Genomic DNA, 15,166 nt, shown 5'->3' with positions numbered 1-15,166 from the left:
GGGCATGAATGTGTTTACCAAATGTCTGGAAATACAATTTTTCATTCAACATTTAACTAACACGCATGAATATCCCCCATGTGGTGGTGCCCAAGAGATGAGCCAAAGAACCACTTATGTTATAAGAATACATCACCATGATAGTTTGAACATCAAGCAATCCATAACATTGTTATTTAGATAGCCTATTTTAGTGCGGACCAACAGACCGGCCACCTGGCCGCCATCGGCAATTTCATAAGCGAACCAACTTTGCCAACCAATCACCTGTTTCACTGTTTATGCATGACATAACAAATCAAAGTATTGGAGGCAAACATTTAATGAACCACTAAATACAAAGATATTGAGCAAAGTCTTGTATTTTGGCATTTTCAAATATGGCATTTGAAAGAAAACAGCTCTTAATGAATCATCAGATAAGTAATTAACCTCCAACAAGTCAGAGGAGATAAATATTTACTAATTATCTTTGATCTTAGTAACTAAGGTATCTTTCTCTTCACTGTTTGGCAAACCTGTCTGCCCAGGAAAGGGGGATATCTTGAGGAAAAAGTAAGGGTTACTTCGAACCCGCAAGGCCACCAGGATGGGAGTGACTGCATAGAGCAAGTTAGCTGCCAGCACAAGCCAGAAAGCATCATTTGGGATACGAAATGGGGCCGTGGTTTTCGAGTGCAGGGAACCTCCAATGTGGGTCCACTGACACTGGAGGGAGACACAGAAAGCAAGACACAAGTTAGAATGCATATTTGTAATTGCTGTAAACTAATACAGAGCAATTACCTATCAGCACTGCCACTGATATGTCTCCAACTGTCTATTTTGTTATACACTCACGATTCAAACCTCATTGTTTCTATCCACAACCAACTTGGAGGGAGTGCTTCACCATGAGACTCTTTTTTCAGAGTCATTAATGTGCTGTTAAAATATACGGGCACTAAAAGGGAATATAAATCACTGCACAGGAGATGCACAGTCTTAAGAAGATGGGGGTTTAGAAAAAAAGGGAGAATTTATCTTATGAACACTAAACAAAATCCTTTTATCGAGTGTTTCCTTATGGTTCCTGGCTCCAATCTTTCCTTCAGATTAGTATGGGAGAATAAACCATAACCAGTTTGTTTATTACAGAAAATATGCTTCAAAGCATAAATGTAGTCCGAGTATTTATTGGCAGAATGAGAGCTTACTGCAAGGAGCTTAATTGCAGTGACACTTGTCAGACCTCTTCGTACTGAATGTTTCTGATAAAAACTCAAAGCCAGTAACTTTTTTTTTTTTGCAAAGATATAATCCAATACAAAAAACTGTCAGTGCAACCCAAATCCAGCATGCAAACACCTGTATCCCAAACTAGGTATCCAGAGCCTGATTCACTTATTGTTACCTGTATCACGGCTCCAGCGAAGAACAGAGTCCAGTCTGACATCCATGTGCACCCAGGCTTGAGGAGACCGTAGATAAATGCACCCAGCAGAGGTAGTCCATAGAAAAAGAGGTGCAGCATCTTCAAAAACAAATGCAACAACATGGTAGTTTAAAGTGAACATTTGTAAGTATCTATGAAAAAGTCGTTTTTCCAGACATTGTAAATGTCTTTGATCTGTATTTTAAAATATAAATACATTTTGTGATTCTAAATGTATGTACCATTGTTGAGATTTTAGTGTATAGTGTACAGTCCAGTAAATAGGGATTTTGGTTCCAGAAACATAGTGAAGAAAGATTTCCCCTCCATCACTGTCAACTTGACAATGTCAAGTCTATGTTGTTGTTGGGCTGTGACCAACACACAAGCAAACTAATTAATACAGTGCATCCTCGTTCTCCTCTGTCCTGCGCTGCACTTCCCCTACACACACTGAATACAGAAGAGGCTGCTTTCAATGGGGGAAATACAAATACCTACAGTACACCCTCAGAATAAGTTGCACTACCACTGTGAGAAAAAAAATTGGAAACTGCAGGAAAAAGTTAAGTCAAAGTTAACAACAAGTATTACCTTTTCCCCCTATAGTTAGTATTGTGAGTATTTTTACAGTATCCGTTGTTATACATGGTCCAGCTGTTCCTGGATCCAACTATATTCTAATAATGCATCATTTATCACCTCAATCAATCTGCTGATTAATGTACTGTAACACAGTGGCCGCAGTCATACGATAAATGTAGTAGTAAGTCAAATGAAGTTAAAAAAGTCTGTCTGTCTGATATAAAGAGGTAAAATTAGCTCTCACAAAGTAGAAATTCTTGAATAGTCTCAATCCCTCTACACAGGGGTGGATTACTGCACGGGCACTCCGGGCACAGGCCCAAGGGCTCAGGGGGGCCCTTAGCCAGAGATTCTGATAGTAACTTTTCATGTCGCATAGTCAAAGAGCTCAGTCACTGATGTCAATAACAGGGTCCAAAAAGGAAGAGCCTAAATATAAGGATACTAATTAAAATGTAACAAGATAGAAATCATCATGGGCCCCTCAACTAGTAGGGGACAAATACAAAAGCAAGCTAAAAACAACAGCATTAGTAGCTCTGTCTAATACAGAAATAAGCTTTCGATGTGTGAATTCTAAATTGTTCATAAAAAGTAGCTATCCACCCTTTATCTGTTGAAATGGGCCCCTCCATCATAGAACATGGGTCTGCAGACCAATCTACTGTACTGTTTTTACAGTTGCAGAGTAAAGAGTGCTGCCTGTTTAAGAAAAATGTTCCTTCTGCATCTCAGGATTTGATATAGCCTCTAAAATGTACTCTCAAAGTGCACCAGATTGATGCATTTTACTTTAAAAAGGTAAAAAAAAATCTGGGGGGGGAGGCATGCCCCCGGAGCCTACAACAAGGTACAGGGTTCCTCCAACGGTATCCCAAAACCCTGTGGGAAACACTGACTTCCTTAATATGTTTTGCCATTAATTGTATGTATCTGTGTGGAAAGGTCAGTGTACCTGAATGGATAGAGACGAGTGGGGGGCCCTTTAAGAGTTTGTGCCCAGGGGCCCATTATCTCATACTCCGTCTATGCCTCTACATTGTTCTTAAGTGCAGTGCAGGAGTATTTTGCTCATATTTGTACTCCAAGCACAAATTACTACTTCCACAAGGGTCATTACAGAGGCTGTCTTGACCTCTAACTAAAATATTTGGTGCATGACAGCCCGTTTGCCACTTTATAAACCCCTCAAATTATACTACTGTAGAGTGTCTTTTCACTCTCGCTCTGAGGTCTAAAAGAATTCTAATTAGTTCAGCCCGGAGCCAGAGAGCCAATCATTTATGCCCTTCAGGCTTTTGTTGAAATGTCTTTTTTAGTGCTGCCGCGTTAATCTGTCACATATCGTTCCTCATCATCAATGAATAAAGAAGTTCATCACTGCGGAAAACAGTTTAACACTGTGCAACAAACCACATTTCTACATACAAACCACGCAACAGCCAAACGCAAGGGCTGACCAGGACATACTTTAACATGCTGCCCCACACCCCCTCTAGATGCTGATGGGCGGCTTTGGGCTAGGGATTAGCTTATCAAGTTCTCGGCATGCGCTTCGTCTGTCTGATCAATGGCTCGCAATTGTGCCCGGACTGCGGCCCCGCCAAGGTCTTTTGATAACCTATTGACAAGGCTCCGTACACCTAACAAAACACAACAAACCCACAGCGGCACAGGGTCAGAAGGGAGAAACACAAGGGGAGAGCAGACCCACCCGCCGGTCACTGTTATAATCTGTTATCCATTTTACGCAAATGATAGACGGGGACAAAGATGCACGGGCCTCTTAACCCTCGCTCATTGTTGCTGTAATGATGAAAAATGGCTCTGTAAATCAACTGCAAGCTAAAGGAGGTGTGTGTGTGTGTGTGTGTGTGTGTGTGTGTGTGTGTGTGTGTGTGTGTGTGTGTGTGTGTGTGTGTGTGTGTGTGTGTGTGTGTGTGTGTGTGTGTGTGTGCGTGTGTGTGTGTGGCGATAAGGGCAGGCTTCCAGCACACTTGTTAGAGAGATATCCATGAAGGCTGGGGTACATTTTGTGGCCGGATATTTAAAACAGGCTGGAGAGCAGCATGCAGGAGACACAGAGGCTGGGGAGTTGAGACAGACAGAGGAAAGAAAGGAACCCACCATAACTCTGGGGTAGCCCACAGGGTCCTTCAGGTAGGGCTCAAATTCCTTCAGGTAGATGGAGCAGGCTTCAAGTGGGGAGTCCAGAGCCACCTACAGAGGTTGGACAAAAGAACAGGAACACCTCTTAATACTGTATAATGTGATTCATTTTGACAACAGCACCAGAAACTGCATCTGCACTTTGCAGTAGAATTGAATTCAACATCCAGATAGACACAAGGATTTTCAGTATCATATCGGGTCATTAGAATAACACACTGAATCTGCGTAAAGGAATGGTATACCACATTTTTCTTGCAGGGAGCTACATGACATGATTATTTAAGCCATGGAAAATGGTATAACTCTTATCACAAATGCTTTGAATTGTTAACAATAAAAACCTCATATAGACATCTTAGCCAAGGTTTAGCCCAGGAAAAAAATTGTAAATAGCATTTACTCAGCCCTCGCAGAGCTCAATCTCAGTAGAGTTTCTGCATATTGAAATATGTGTATCAATAAATAAGGAGAGTTAAGAGAAGGGACACTTTTTGGTGTTCCCTTTTCTTAACCACTTTCTGTCCAGCAAATGTGAAGGTATAGTCGATAGGTTGTTAGCTTAGTTTACTGTAACAAAGAAAAGTAACAGCTAGTCTGGCTCTGTCAAAACTAAGGTAAAGAAAAACACACCTTCCACCCCCTCTAACACTCACTTATTAAACTGTAATGTGTTTTTTGCACTTCAGTTTTTGAACAGATCAAAGATACGACTAATTGGTGAGTTCATAAGGTGCTGGTATGCAGCATTTCCCCTTCTATCTATTTCTACCTGTTTCCAGTCTTTGCGTGCAAAGCTGTGCTAACCGGGTGCTGGGAATATCTTAATTTACCATACAGACAATGTTCTCATCTAGCTCAAAGTTTTTTCATAAAAATATCGAACTATTCCTTTTCATTTCATAATATTCCCTTATTTTAACATGAAACGTTTAGCATAAGCTGTGGTTAAATATATGATTCATATCGCATTGGCCTCTTCTTTAAAGCCGGATCCTTTTTAAAGAATAATCACAAAATCATTCATACATTGAATTGTTTAGTATATATTGATTCGTCAAGCAAAATAATCTGCACTTCTTGAACCCTTGTAAGCTACATGATTTTACAAAGGACATAACAGCCTGCCCTAAACTTCTTCCCATATGTGATGTTCACTCACCAAGCCCCTGAGGACAGTGAAGGCCATTGCGGCTACCAGGAGCAGCACCAGGATCAGATCCGTGGGACGCCAAATCAGCTTCATGCTCTGAGCGTGATGGGCCTGTATGGATGGATGGCAGTACAATACACAGAATATAGAGCTTTAGGTTACTTGAAGGCACAGGGAGTAATCTGTAAACGCATTGTTCACATATCATTACCTTTTATGTTCATACAGCGACTGTGTGCATATTTACACATTCAGCAGATACCAAACAGCATGAGCGTTATGTTTGTTTGCACCTGATGTAAGAATATTCACTCTTCATTTAACTATGTTTTGCTCTCCACAACGCCTGAAGGGAATACCTGGCTCTTCAGCTGCTAAATTATTTAACCTTTACTTATACTCGAGAGATCAATTGAGGGCTGTCGAGTCAAACAAATGAATGCAAAGCAAAAACAACAATTCATAATATACAATGCTAATACATCAAATACACAATAAGCTGATACAGAGACAAAACAATCGAAACATTTAGACAGTGATGTAGAATGGCTCCAATTAAAATTAAATAGGTGAAAGTACAATATAGCAGCCTAATTAGTTACAGTTACAGCTAGAGTTAGGCAGATTTAAGATAATATGTCTACATTTGTTAAAGGATATTAAGGTATTTATTTTAATTTGTTGCTGTAAATTGTTCCACTGAAGCTTAAAGCTGGGTTTCCAAGCTTAGACTGGGCTTGTGGAACATATAACATGAGCATGTCAGTGGAGCGGGTCCGTTAAAGCCTATCTGAAATGTGCAGCATTGCACAGTCAAATAATGTGGTAGCTTTCCAGTCAGGGCTTTATATATAAAAATATGCCAATGTGAGTCATGTCTTTCTTTAAGAGAGGACCACCCAACTTTTTCATATAAAACACATTGGTGTGTGTCATAAGCATCTCCTGTGATGAACCTTAAAGCAAACAGAGTCCAGAAGTTGCCCCACTTTGTTCACTAGCTGGTAACTTTTTGTTTGTTTGTTACAATTCATTGTAATTTATTGCAAGGTCTAACCATATATCCACCGGTTAGTGGTCTGTCCTTGGGCCTGGTGAATATTGTGATGGCTCCCCATACAGGCATCAACAGGAAGAGAAAATTGATCCAGAAGGCCGGTCGGATTTCTGACCCATATTTACCTGCCACGAAGAAAAAGAAAGAGGACTTTATCCCATACAAGGATACACTGTCAACAGCATCGCGCTTCCAGAAAGATTACATTTCTATGCTAACGCAACAGTGACAAGTTACAGTAAACAAGTTTGATCTTGTGACACTTCTGTATGCAGCTTGAAATGCCAACAACAGATGCTCTAATTTCTGTTTTCTGCTTTGTTCTGTGAAGTTGCGATGGCAGGCGAGTGTGAGTGGGTGTGAATTTTTTGTTGGCGGGCTGAACTGTGACACTGTAATCATGTTCGCTTGATTAAAGCTTGTCATCACCAGGAACAGAAGATGAGACTCACCTGCCACTATACCCGCAATAAACACACTCATGTTGGCACACAAAGAGCCAGCCCAGAACAAGCCCAGGGTACGGTAACCTCTCCTGGAAGAGAAACCCCCCCAAAAAACAAGAGAGATTGTGTTATTGTAGAGATAGCAGGTTAGACAGAGGGTAAAAAAAAACAAGTGTTGTCGAGGTAACACATGGCTCCATAATGGGAAAACTTTTCACTAGTCTATCATATAGATCTTCGGTTAATACAAGACCCAGCACAATTTCTCCCAGTGGTAAAAATCTGACATTGTTAAAAAGAAAGATTTCACTTCCCCAATATAACACTTGCCTGTAAGGCAGCGGCCGATCTGAACTCTTGAACCCACCGGCTGCACTTTATGACTAACTCACTCTCGAGGACCCTCTGTTTTTCCAAAAAATAAATATTGTTTCATTCGGGCCATTGTGTGGATTCTATGTAATAAATGCACACCATGAATCTTTGCTCAACCACATAAGCTATTTCTTTAAGAAAATCAAATGTATGAAAATAGCAAGTCTGAAACTCATCATGATCTGTAAGAAAACTGTGATATATAGGGTATTACGGTATTCCTGCTAAGTTAAAACGTACATGCATACAGCTGGCAGGACCTCCTAAGCAGCTTTTACCCAGTACATCCCTATAACCACTTGAGGTAAAGGAGCATTCTGTGACTTAAAGGTGGAGTCAGCCATACTGGAGCACTCTTGTTGTCAAAATCACTTTTTGTTAAAATCAGTGAATATCTCCTTACAAACAGCTACCTTTACATACTGTGTGTGCGCTGAAAACAAATCTGTGTTAATACACAGCTTAGTCTCTGTAAACTGGCATGTTGCTTGTTATGGTGCCCCCCCTTTGTATACCCTTTAACATACTAATTTACAGAGACTAGGCTGTGTGTATATATAAGACTGGATTATTTTTCAGCGCATGCACAATACGGACAGGTAGAGGTTCTTGAGGAGATATTTACTGATTTTGACAAGAAGTGATTTTAGGACAATAACAAGCAGTCTCCAGAATTGCTCACTCCTCCTTTAAACTGGATTGACCATAACCTACCTGTCTGTTATCCTGCTGATCATCACCAGGTACATGATAAAGTGTGCTATTCCATCCCAGTAACACATCATGATGGCATAGGCTGTTCCCAGATAGGGCTCCCCCTAAAACACAGACATCAAGTGATTAGTATGCTAATGATAAATGGCGGGTCAGAATTAAGCTTTTCTGTGCTTTGATTTAGTGTTTGTTTAATCAGCTTCACTGCTGCTGAAAGTTTCAAAGGGTTTTAGGTCCAGGCAAATATTGTTGTCTCTATGCACCAGGTTCAAATTTTCAGCAGCATTTTACATTATTACAAATAAAAGACTTACTGTCTTTTGGTAGAATTCCATAAAGCCCGATATAATGCCGTCATGTTCCAAGGCACTCGTCAGGTCAATGATACAAGTAAAGGAGAATTCAGCAAAAACTGCAAAGACAAGAAACAGTAAAGGTATGACCACATCTACCTAATACTGGAGAAATGTTTGATTTTATAATGTTGTTTAAGGTGTGTGTATGCGTGTTTTTGTGTGTGTGTGTGTGTGTGTGTGTGTGTGTGTGTGTGTGTGTGTGTGTGTGTGTGTGTGTTAAGCATTTTTCAGATCTAAACAAAAACGTCATTCTTGATGTTGCCAATGTGATGTTGAAAGTTTCATGTAATTACTCTGTCTAGTCTGCTTTGCCTAACTGCTTTGATGACCACATACACATTAGGAAAGAATGCCAAGACTGGAATGGCTGAGAACCCCTCTGTCTCCTCCACTCTCAATATTTTAACACCTTTTTGAGTTCAAAATATATTTTCATTCAACTGGATAGTTATTGATTTAGAAGTGTGGGGAGAAAATTTTAGACTTGAGTGGTGAGGTAGGCCGCAGGCATATTTATATGGATCCATGGCGAACAATCCTCTTTGCCTTCAATTTTAAGAGCCAAGCAGAACGGAAATGCCCACAAGTCAGAAAGTGTGGAGCTGCACAAACAAATGGGTGGCGTATGGGGCTGATTAATACGCTTAACTAATACCCTCAGTGACCACACTGGTTGAATTGCTTTTATAGACTTGTTAATCAAAGGTTCTACTCACTAAAGAATGTGTGCATACACCAGAAAATCCTTTGCCGGACTCACAAACTTTCTTACAAGTGACTGGATTAGAAAAAACCCTTTGACAAAGGGGTTATTGTGTGTGCCAGAGCAGGGTTGTGCATCCAAAAGGCCAAGGGCGGACATTTTGAAGGCAGCGATCTTATTGGTTAACAAGGAATTGACCTTAACACACGTCAAATTTATCAAAGCATTGGTTAAGGCTTGTAGGAGACTTCAGGGTAGATAACCGTGGGAGGTGATGGTTGGCCCGGACTTTAACAAGCCCTCGTCAGTGTGCAGCACAGCATGAAATCTAACGTCAGAAGAATATAATTGTGGAGGGTTAACAACCAGCTCAGGGCACACACAGTGTACCACTTCTGTCCATGATAAACTGCTTTAGCTTTTTATAGATTACCAGTATAAATAAAGGTAATTTCATAGTGGATAACATGCCCATTGGACTGTTGATGGGTAAATGTTGTCTGGACTGTTTAATCCTGCTATCAACAGCACAGTATACACATTCAGGATGGCAGACTAGGGGGCAAACAATATGAGGCAACGTACTCTTCATCCATGGTTACAACTGTACACAGTGGTCGGGAAGATATGACTGTTTCAATATCCATATACTGACTCCACTGAAAACACTAGATGGACAGTATATAATAGTAACACAATCGGGGTTGACAGAAAAATATATAGAGCTTCCACACATAAGGATTGGACAAAGAAAAACATCTGCATCTGGGATTTGCTGTTGGAATCCGTTCATAAGGAACCCCTGTGTGTGAAAGCCATTACAATGACTCGCTGTCTGGACTTGGCAGAATGTCATTATAAAGTGAATCACTGTGTGGCGTCTCACTGCAGATACCACGGCTTAAACCGCTGTATCACATCCTCCTCCTATCTGTCCTTCATATAATCTTTGCACACAAATGCACATATTACACGGCTGATACCCACACACACACACACACACACACACAGACACACCATCCTGTGTATCAGCGCCTCTGTAATCCTCAGGACAACAAGGTTTATCTCTTGACATCTAAACAAGTGAGATAGCAGGGGGATTGTGGCTCTCTATCATTGAGAAGAGTCTGCCACAGCTTTGCCCCTCATTGTTGGGGTTCTCCTGCACTACGCTATTACGACAACCGATATATATCACTTTGTTTCTGCCCCACTATCATAGCCCCTGGCATATACTGCAGGGATGTGTTTACGGGGGAGACCCTCGGGTAGAAATGGAGTGCATATGTGGCCGACAGCTATACACATAACACTTGACATGGCACAGACCTCTACAGGAAAGTTAATTAAAGGTGTGTGAAAGGTCCACACGCTGCTACTGTCAAACTGTCAAAGTTCCTTACAAAGGTATTCAGAGTGAGTCAGTGGTGGAGTATTATACGAGAGCACTGACTGTGGAGTCTGCTCATGTACGACCAATGGCTGGGACTTTGCTTCAAGGTCAATCAAGGAGTCTGTCTCAAAAGAATAGCTTATAGGTTAAGTGAGTACAGAGGTATTGGGTCAGTGTTGCCTCAGAATATTCTGACTAAGCTTTGCTCTGAGCCTGATCAGTCTAAGCAGCTTTCAGCATGTTGGCTGAAATCACACTGAATACTATTCATGTTTTCACTATATGACACAGTGTGTGGCAACTGACCCTTAACCCTTAACTGGAGTTGGAATCGGCTCCAGCACAAAGCGTAGCATTTATTAAAGCTCTACGAGTAGTCTGTGTATTTGGAAATATGTTGCAAGTATGTTGGGTAAATGCACTGTTAATCACCAAAGAACAAGAGGTCTTTCGGTGGGTTCCCGCGTGTGATGAGGAAGTAAAACAGAAACACGACCACCAAGACAGCAACACCAATCTGCAAGATCGCGTAAGGCCTGTAAGAAAAGAAGAGAGAAATTCAGCTCATATGTAAGAAAAATAACAACACATTGTCCAGGTTTTTGACAGTCTGACTGCTGACACTGCACCTTATTACACATCTCCCTTAGATTTTCTGCTTCATTCTCCTCACTAATTAGTTTCTCCCATGGAAGTTATGCCGGTCTTTTCCGCAGTGCTAAACTAAATTAGTAAATGATGATGAATGGGAAGTCAGCAAGAATGATTATCAGGCAGCAAACCGCTGTTAGCACTGGGAGAACTAATGCACAAGAGTGAGGGAGAATCTGTTTGATTTATGTCCCTGGAGATTCCTGGTGAGATCGTAATGTCACATTGAATTTTCTTTTCTCATCTCCTGCTATATTAAGTACAAGCAGTAGACTCATATTTATTATATTGTTGATTGTAAAGCATCCCTCTCTCCTGAAATTTGGCAAGAAAATTCTGATGTTGTTGTGCTGTAGTATTTATCTTATGAACCTCATGCACTTAATTTTTTTCTTCAAATGACATAATTTATTTTTCATTGCATTGAATGGCTGGTTTTGTAACAGACACTATTTATATAGGCTAACATAGCCTATAAGAAGCAGGCTAGTCTGATCGGGAGAGTAAAGTTACAGAATTATGTATTAACATATTGTACACTTGTAGGCCTACATGACAACTTTCCATTGATAAACTACAGATTTTGCGATATTCCACCTCTCACACTGCTTTGCTGGTATGTCTGCCAGTGACTTAGAGCAAAGATTTACAATGCGCAATCAATCACAGAGCTGAGGCCATGTTAGTTCAGCACTGCCCTCCATGTTTACTGGTCAAAGGTAGGCTACCGCTGCCTTGCACTGGAAGAGATTGATGTGCTCAAGTTATCTCCTAGTAAACACAACCACATCCTCGCTAAACCTGCGATGTGTGTTTACAGAAGGAAAACAAATGCCGTGAGAGCAAAGGGGAAGCTCCCATGCTACCCCTCCAATTCAACCCGTACAGGAAGATTTATGCACACAATATGTTTTGTTTGCAGGGTGGAAGAGCACCGGGCATATTGTATGTCAAGAGCAATGCATCAAACTCTTCTGTGGAGTCTGTATTGATTGTCAATGTACACACACACACTCGAAACAGAGCCGGCAGAGATACCCACACAGAAGGAGTTTGAAAGTCTGTCGGAAATGAGAAATATATTGTGGTAGAAAGTGCGAAGGAGGAGTGGAACATATTTTCACCACTACCACGGATCATTCAGCCTAGAGTGTAGTACGCAGTATGCAATCATCAACTGTAAACAATACTTAGAAGAATCCCAATATTAATAAGTTTTGATAACAAGATGATCTTTTACAGCTAATTGAGTGGGTGTCGCCAATATCATATCAAATGATACCTCCAAAAATTATCATTTACGTTGCTGTCGTTTTGCCCAAATATGCACCTCCAAGAAATGTTAGGTGTAGAGTTAACACACATTTGGAAAATACCATATGGAAATAGTGGAACTATTAGTGCTCATAACGGTCAAGGATTCATGATAAAGCCACAGTCAAATCCAGACAGAAATCTACGTTGAGTTTTAAGCTAACAGTGAGCTCTAGTGGTGGAGAGTATACTGTCTTTCAATGTCATCCAATGATACAGGAAGGATCACCTGCACCATTAATTCATATGATTGTAATTATATTGTTATTGTAAGAGTTTTTAAAGTATATAAATAATTGTTAATATAGCAAATCATTTTACATGTTGTGGTTGTATACTAGTATAAAAGTTAATAAATAAAAACAATCCTATAGCAATAATTTACAAGAGTCTCCACCAAATCACTAAAGTGTGGACAAGCATACACACAATATAAATATACTGTAACAGAGCTATAAGAAATCAGTAACTGTTATGACTTACTCTTGAAACTCAGGAATGGTGTTCATGGCATAAAGAACGCCAAGGGCAGAAAATGAAAATAGAAAGACAAAGGTCTCCATCTCTTCAAAGATTGTTCAGCCTTCCTCCCTACAGACTCCACAGCACTGCCTGAAATACAATACAGTTATCAGTTTTGAGTCAATACATTCTGCTCCAGCAAAAGGAGAACTAGGGAAATATATGATTTAATCAATATCCAAATATTAATCAATACATTTAAACTGCAATAAATACAATAGTCTTTAAAGCTAAATTATGAATGTCATAAAATAACATCTAAAAAGAGATGTGTTATTTTGAAAAGAATGGCATAGAAGCAGAGCAGGCTCTTACCGTCTGGCTACCCTTTCGGTGGATTAATCAAATTACTGCTGGCCTGAGGAACCCATGGCCTTTACTGGGAAAATAATGAAGCGGAGACAAAGAAGCTTTTGGGGGGGAAAGTTACGCAATTGGGTTTTATCAGAGATTTACATAAGTCGTATTAGAGCGTAGGCCTAGAGTACATTCCCCTTTATGCAGCAACACGCTTTTAATTCATACTGATTCCTCTTATATGGAACACTTGGTGTTGTATTTAATGAAATGTGTGCAATTTGTCCCGTCTTTGATATACTCATGAACACCGTTATACAAATTGCAAGCATGTGACAATGTTATATTATCTTTAGGGGCTCAGGCACATTTTGTTTTTCTTTATTTCTCTAATTATTCTATCCAGCAGAGGTTGTGAACACTTACTGGACTAAAATATGTGGGAAAAAGTCAATTTATCCAAATTTTTGCATTTCAATATATCAACAAAAAAAGAGAAGCTTGTCCTAATGCAGATGGCTTAATATCTTATTATTTCATTTTGCCACCATACTGAGTTTTATAACAAACACTTTTTTTGTACAAGGTCATTCATATTATAAGCCTACAATATTGCTCAATGCAGAGAAAATCCTCATGGCAATGGCTCAGCTTTATATGTGTTGCTCAAGCCTGAAATGCCGATTGCTACTTAAATTCTCTAGTTATTTTGCAGTTCATTCAAATCCAGTTCACATCAAACCAAGTGTTTGCAGTATATTTCCAGCAGGGTGCACTGTATACATTCAAAGTAAAACTGCAGTCACCTTACAAGTGGAAAACAAAGCTGTGGAATTTCAGTTAGTTTTGACATACAGTATAGCATCAGCTAGGCTATACTAAAAGATCAAGAGCAATATAAGGCTGAACAATATATCTGTATACATAGGCCTACATAAGTCAGAAATGCTGTGTGTGTATGGAGAAGGTGTGTGCTGCTTCTTTCTCTCACATACCCAAGACAGATTTCTAACAAGGGAGACAATAAAGGCTAATCTAATTTAATCTTAACTGAAATTGTCCTCATAGTGATGAGTTATATGTATTATATTTGTTGGAAATAAACTGCATTTCTACTGCTTGTCCATGCTGTATCAACAACCACCACCTGGCTGATAAAAGACAAAACATATCAGACAGGGAAAACAAAGCTGGCTGTCAGTATCTCTCTCAGACAGAACCTTAAATTCGAACACAAACACACAAACACAAACACACACTCACGCACACATACGCACACACGCACGCACACACACACACACACACACTGCCCCTATGCTTCCCGCAACCCTCAATTGTTGGGAAAAAAGGGGACTGCTATACCAGGAAAGCAGTGGCACTGTGTGTTTGCTGGAAACAACTGGAGCTCTTCCAGCTCCGTATAGTTCAATAATGTGAAATGGACAGGCGGATGCCAAATCGAGACAGTGACCTGCAGGAGGAAGACGAACATGTTCCTCATTTATCATCTAAAATGAAATATGCTTTTATAGAATAGAATAGGTGATTGCGGGGAAGTAGTCCAAGTAATTGGCTAAAGCTCTGAAAAAGTATAGTGGGCTTAGGCCGTGGCATCTTAGTCAGAATAAACAATTGCAAAACCTTGTCGATAAACAAAATCTGATAATTAAACAAAATGATATAGCCAACCAATAAAGTCATGAAAATCAAATTCTTCATTAAAGGAAAACATTCTAGCTCTTGTACCATGATATATTGTTTTTTACTGAAGGAATCAGATTATAATTTATTTTGGAGATTTTTATTATCATCACCACCATTTCTTTTGACCTAAGCATTTATTTGGCCTAGATCACAGCTGAAAAAAAAACTGACTAAAATGAATGGACTTTAATTTTCAACCTGCTTGTTACAGCCTAATATGAATGTGATGTATAGGCCTATAGAAGACGGCCAACACGTGTAGCCTATTAATATGTAATAGTTAATGTTTAATGGTGGAATATATATTTATAGC

At 39.9% G+C, this 15,166-nt stretch overlaps 1 protein-coding gene across 1 annotated transcript; it reads right to left on the bottom strand.

The window, feature by feature from the left end:
- Positions 1-462: 462 nt before the first annotated feature.
- On the bottom strand, positions 463-12,893 carry tm6sf2b (transmembrane 6 superfamily member 2b; the record flags this gene model as incomplete). Its single annotated transcript, XM_080032838.1, has 10 exons — positions 463-708; positions 1,394-1,513; positions 4,127-4,219; positions 5,331-5,432; positions 6,379-6,503; positions 6,831-6,913; positions 7,914-8,017; positions 8,228-8,325; positions 10,798-10,901; positions 12,814-12,893. The coding sequence occupies 10 exons, from the start codon at positions 12,891-12,893 to the stop codon at positions 463-465; spliced, it is 1,155 nt and encodes a 384-aa protein (XP_079888964.1).
- Between the last annotated feature and the right edge of the window lie 2,273 nt (positions 12,894-15,166).

Source organism: Ammodytes marinus (assembly GCF_949987685.1).
Source record: "Ammodytes marinus genome assembly, chromosome: 8".
NCBI lineage: Eukaryota > Metazoa > Chordata > Actinopteri > Uranoscopiformes > Ammodytidae > Ammodytes > Ammodytes marinus.
Note: the sequence above shows the minus strand (reverse complement) of the source record. Positions and strands in the feature narration are given on the sequence as shown.